The sequence below is a fragment of the Nelumbo lutea genome, chromosome 1, assembly GCF_056320005.1.
Source record: "Nelumbo lutea isolate HS-2025 chromosome 1, American lotus-T2T, whole genome shotgun sequence".
NCBI lineage: Eukaryota > Viridiplantae > Streptophyta > Magnoliopsida > Proteales > Nelumbonaceae > Nelumbo > Nelumbo lutea.
In genome coordinates this window covers 185,776,214-185,778,264 of record NC_142684.1, presented here as the reverse complement: position 1 = coordinate 185,778,264, position 2,051 = coordinate 185,776,214, and the positions used below count along the sequence as shown (strand labels likewise).

General features: G+C 35.9%; 1 protein-coding gene across 1 annotated transcript; it reads right to left on the bottom strand.

Moving 5' to 3' along the window:
* Nucleotides 1-442: 442 nt before the first annotated feature.
* Nucleotides 443-1,087, bottom strand: LOC148879801 (transmembrane protein, putative (DUF3464)). The gene has a single exon (XM_088961505.1). It carries the CDS (start codon nucleotides 1,052-1,054, stop codon nucleotides 500-502), a length of 555 nt encoding a protein of 184 aa, XP_088817631.1. The 5' UTR covers nucleotides 1,055-1,087; the 3' UTR covers nucleotides 443-499.
* Nucleotides 1,088-2,051: the final 964 nt, after the last annotated feature.

Here is a 2,051-nt window from a genome sequence, read left to right as displayed (position 1 = left end):
AATTCTTATATATAATATATAAATTTTTTAAATGTTTTATATAATTTATATATATAATTAAATTATATAAATAATTTATATATTTCATATAAATAAAATATTTATTTTATATATTTACTAATTATCTAAAATAATTAATTAATCGAATTCGAATCAAATTGAATCGAATCAAATATTCAAATATTTAATCGAATTCGAATTCAACTTGGAATATTAATTTTCAATATCTATCGGATATCAAATTTTTAAATCAGATTCAAATTTGGATATTGCTTCATCCGAATCAAATTCGATCCGCTTACATCCCTAATAGTAATTGCATGAGCATTTTGTACATTTTTTGTTAGGAAATTCTAACAGGGGGTATTATTGCAGCTGTATCCAAAAGTTGTATGATAAACAGCGTTTCATTGAGTTCTAAGAACAAAGCAAAAAAGCAAAATTAACAAAACACATGATAATACATCTTTATTTGTGAGTAATTAATCTCTTTATAGTTCTACTCTTCCTCTCTCCACAGCTCAGGCCAATTCTTCTGAGCTTCCTCCCACCCAAGAAGCGAGCCCTTCTTGTCCGGATCCCAACTCGTAGAAAGAGTCCCGTAAGCAATTCCAAGTGCCGATGTTCCAAACGCAACCAAGGTTGTCAAGAAAGGCAGCCAAAGTGGCACATCCCATATATGTCGATCCTTCAGTGTTTCGAATACAGGTAGCAACGCCACGCCTATAGCCATTGGAGTGCCCACGTAGAACAATATCCGAACGATCATCCTCTCGAATACTACCGATGGGATCTTATCGTCGTCGTCGTCGTCGTTGTCTCCGCCACTGGTTTTGTCACTGCCGTTTCCATTCTGGCTTCTTCTCCTCTCCGACACCGTAACGGCCGCTTGACTACCGAAACCCTTGGCCCCTGCATTCAGTTTCCATGTTCTTCCGAGGAAAGAATGGTTGTTGTTGAGGGTTGTGGGAGGAAGGGATGGGCCTCTCTGCGTCCATGGGGATGCCCCTGTGATGTACAGAGATGGGAAACCTTGGAAAGGCAGAGTTCTCATAGCTTCTTGCCTTATTTCTTTTCAAGTGCCACCGTATGTATTTGTATTTATCCGATAATGGAACCTTATCCAAAAATAATGAGTGGACTTGATTGTTGTTACATTGTAGGAGATATTTATGCTTTCTTATAAAAACTATGACAAAAGAAAGAAATAATATCGGAAAAGCTTGCAACTAAATAATGTGTATCATTAAAATAATAATCATTCCGGTTTTTTTTTTTGAAAAACTACGTTTATGTTTGACATCGAAGCTGCATATCTGAGGGATGAAAGCACCATTTTCTGAGAATATATATATATATTTTTTTTGTGTAGAAACATTACTGCCAAGTAATATTCTTTCTGGGGTTACAACATCTTCTGTTTGGTACTAGTGTTTTATATTTGTTTTCAGCACCGGTACCCATCATAGGAATTCCAAATCACTGTCACATCATGTCCTTGTTGGTAATAACGAGCTCTGAATTGAAGAAAATGTCAAATTCAGTTTTTTTCAAGACTACGTCTTTTCAATTTTTAAAGTATGCTTTAGAACACTGTTTTTTATAGAATTCCAAACATACATTTACCGTTTTTTGGACACCGATTTTTCCAACATGGCGCTGATATGTCACCATTTTCTGGAACAATAGTATTGATGCCAAATACTGCCTACATAACACAAAGGGGTAATCCATCCATCCCCCAAACCCTTAACCCCAACCCTGGTGGCAGCAGGATTTCATCAGTCTCTACTACAATGACATGAAGATATCAGAAATTGAGCCACCATCAATTGGTTAAATTCACCTGTGTTTTGAATGGCCAAGGCTCTTATAGCATCATGTCTTTTTGGCAATGTAGTGTTTTCAAGAGAGAGAAAGAGATATTTATGTTTTAAAGGTGTTAATTGGCTTAATTGGTAAGGTTTCTTAGTGGTTGTAGTGGAGACTTGGGTTTGAGAATCCCATCTTCATCATGTTTAGGATCGCCTACCATGTAGGCTTATGTTAAA

Excerpts from the sequence above, each read along its gene's own strand:
- LOC148879801 (XM_088961505.1), bottom strand. The coding sequence starts at position 1,054 with ATGAGAACTCTGCCTTTCCAAGGTTTCCCATCTCTGTACATCACAGGG.